This window comes from Mesitornis unicolor, unplaced genomic scaffold (genome assembly GCF_000695765.1).
Source record: "Mesitornis unicolor isolate BGI_N332 unplaced genomic scaffold, ASM69576v1 scaffold46193, whole genome shotgun sequence".
NCBI classification, from domain to species: domain Eukaryota; kingdom Metazoa; phylum Chordata; class Aves; order Mesitornithiformes; family Mesitornithidae; genus Mesitornis; species Mesitornis unicolor.
In genome coordinates this window covers 1-1,835 of record NW_010173501.1, presented here as the reverse complement: position 1 = coordinate 1,835, position 1,835 = coordinate 1, and the positions used below count along the sequence as shown (strand labels likewise).

At 38.3% G+C, this 1,835-nt stretch overlaps 1 protein-coding gene across 1 annotated transcript; it reads right to left on the bottom strand.

The window, feature by feature from the left end:
• Positions 1 to 419: 419 nt before the first annotated feature.
• LOC104537768 (peptidyl-prolyl cis-trans isomerase G-like) lies at positions 420 to 1,559 on the bottom strand (the record flags this gene model as incomplete). The annotated part of the gene is given in 2 exon segments (XM_010180751.1): positions 420 to 905; positions 908 to 1,559. Coding segments are annotated over 2 exon segments (1,138 nt in total), but the record flags the coding sequence as incomplete, so codon positions are not given.
• Positions 1,560 to 1,835: the final 276 nt, after the last annotated feature.

Genomic DNA, 1,835 nt, shown 5'->3' with positions numbered 1-1,835 from the left:
TTAATTTCCGTAGGATTTACACCATGGAGTGACAGGACGCCTTGCAACAGTCTCCTAGCTTTAAGATGACATGTAGTATACTTGCAGCTTGCTTCTTCACACATGGAACACACTTCTTCACAGGCAGCCATTTTTTGCACTAAACTACGTCCAAGTGAAAAATAAATGTGGCATAGAAATTACCTTTCTGGCTGCCAACACACAAAAAGGATGCATAAACCAACAAAATATCTAAAACACAGCACGCTGTATTACACGTATGATTTGTTTTTCATTTCAAGTTTATTAAAACTTTAGCAGTACAAATGATCCAGGTTTTAGATTATCAAAAGACCAAACTGAAGTCCACATCTTTAAAAAAGGCGTTCCCCAAAACGTCTCTAAAACTTTGAGACAGTGGAAACATTAAGTCCACAAACTCATCCGTGCCTGTCGTCATCTGTTGCAGGACTTGTTTCATGATCAGACTTTTTATCCTTACTAGGGGCATCTCTATCTTGATCTCTTTCCTGACTCTTTGATTTTTGGTTTATTTCTTTTTCTGCCGAGGACCTGGTCTTTTCCTTTTCTTTACTGCTGCGTGAATAGGATTTTTTTGATTCTCTGTCTTTGCTACTTGGTCTCTTTTTTGAGTCTGGACTTCTATCTTGATCTCTACTAGACTTCTTATCTTTACTGGATTCAGGACTGCTGCTGTCATGGCTTTTTGAACGCCTCTTCCTTTGGCTTTCAGAATCATTCCTCTTATAGGAGCTTCTACTTTCTCTATTTGAGTACCTCTCTCTGTTTCTGCTTTGACTTTCCTCCCTCTCTGAGCTCCTGGATTCTCTCCTCCTCCTGTTTTCTCTTCCTCTGTATTTATCTGGTGTACCTCTCCTTTCTCTGCTTCTTTTTTCCTATCTCTGTCTCTATCTCTGTCTCTATCTCTATCTCTATTCCTTGAATAGTCTTTACTTCTACTGCGATCTCTGTCTCTGCTTCTCGATCTACCTCTCCTACCCCTATCTCGGCTTTTGCTCCGATCCCTTGTTCTGCTGCTGGAACTGTGTTTCCCTCGAGCATGCTCACGGTCTTTGCTTCTTGACTTACGTTTCTCCCTGTCTTTACTCTTCCTATGGTCTTGTTCGTTACTTCTTGAGCCTGCCCTTTTACTTCTCTCCTTGCTCCTGCTTCTTTCTTTATCTCTCCCTCTAGAATCATAGCGCTTCTCTTTGTCTCTACCTTTCTCATGGTCTCTCTCTTTGCTTCTTGATCTTGCTCTCTTTTCATCATGTCTACTGTGCTTAGAGTCTCTTTCTTTACTTTTCGATTTCTCTCGGCTTTTACTATGGCTTCTAGATTTAGCTCTTTTCTTGGTCTTGCTTTTGTTATGCTTGTCATCTTTTTCTGAATTCCTTCTTGTCTCCCTGTCTTTGCTGCTGGATTTGTGATCTTTTTTCTTCTCTTTTTCCCCTCTTCTGCTTGGACTTTCAGAAACTTGTCTGTGGTCTGATGTTTTTCTGTCTTTTCCTCTTCCTGGGCTTTTTTGATTATCTTTCTTGATTTCATTTATTTCACTCCTTGGAGAGAGAAAGACACAATTTTTAATTTTATTATTCATGTACTACATAATATTTATTTTACAAATTTATTTTTAATTCTCTCCACTCTGAAAATTAAGTCAGAAGTTAAATAGCTTCACAACTGAAACTTAAATCATATTAGGGCCTCTAGATTAACAATTAATATTTACAGTAGCATGAATAAAATCAGACACAGTTAAGTAATGGGATAACTAAGGTAGCATCCTAGTTTTTTGGGAGTAACTGTAACTGAAAATTTAAGACAAGAAGTAT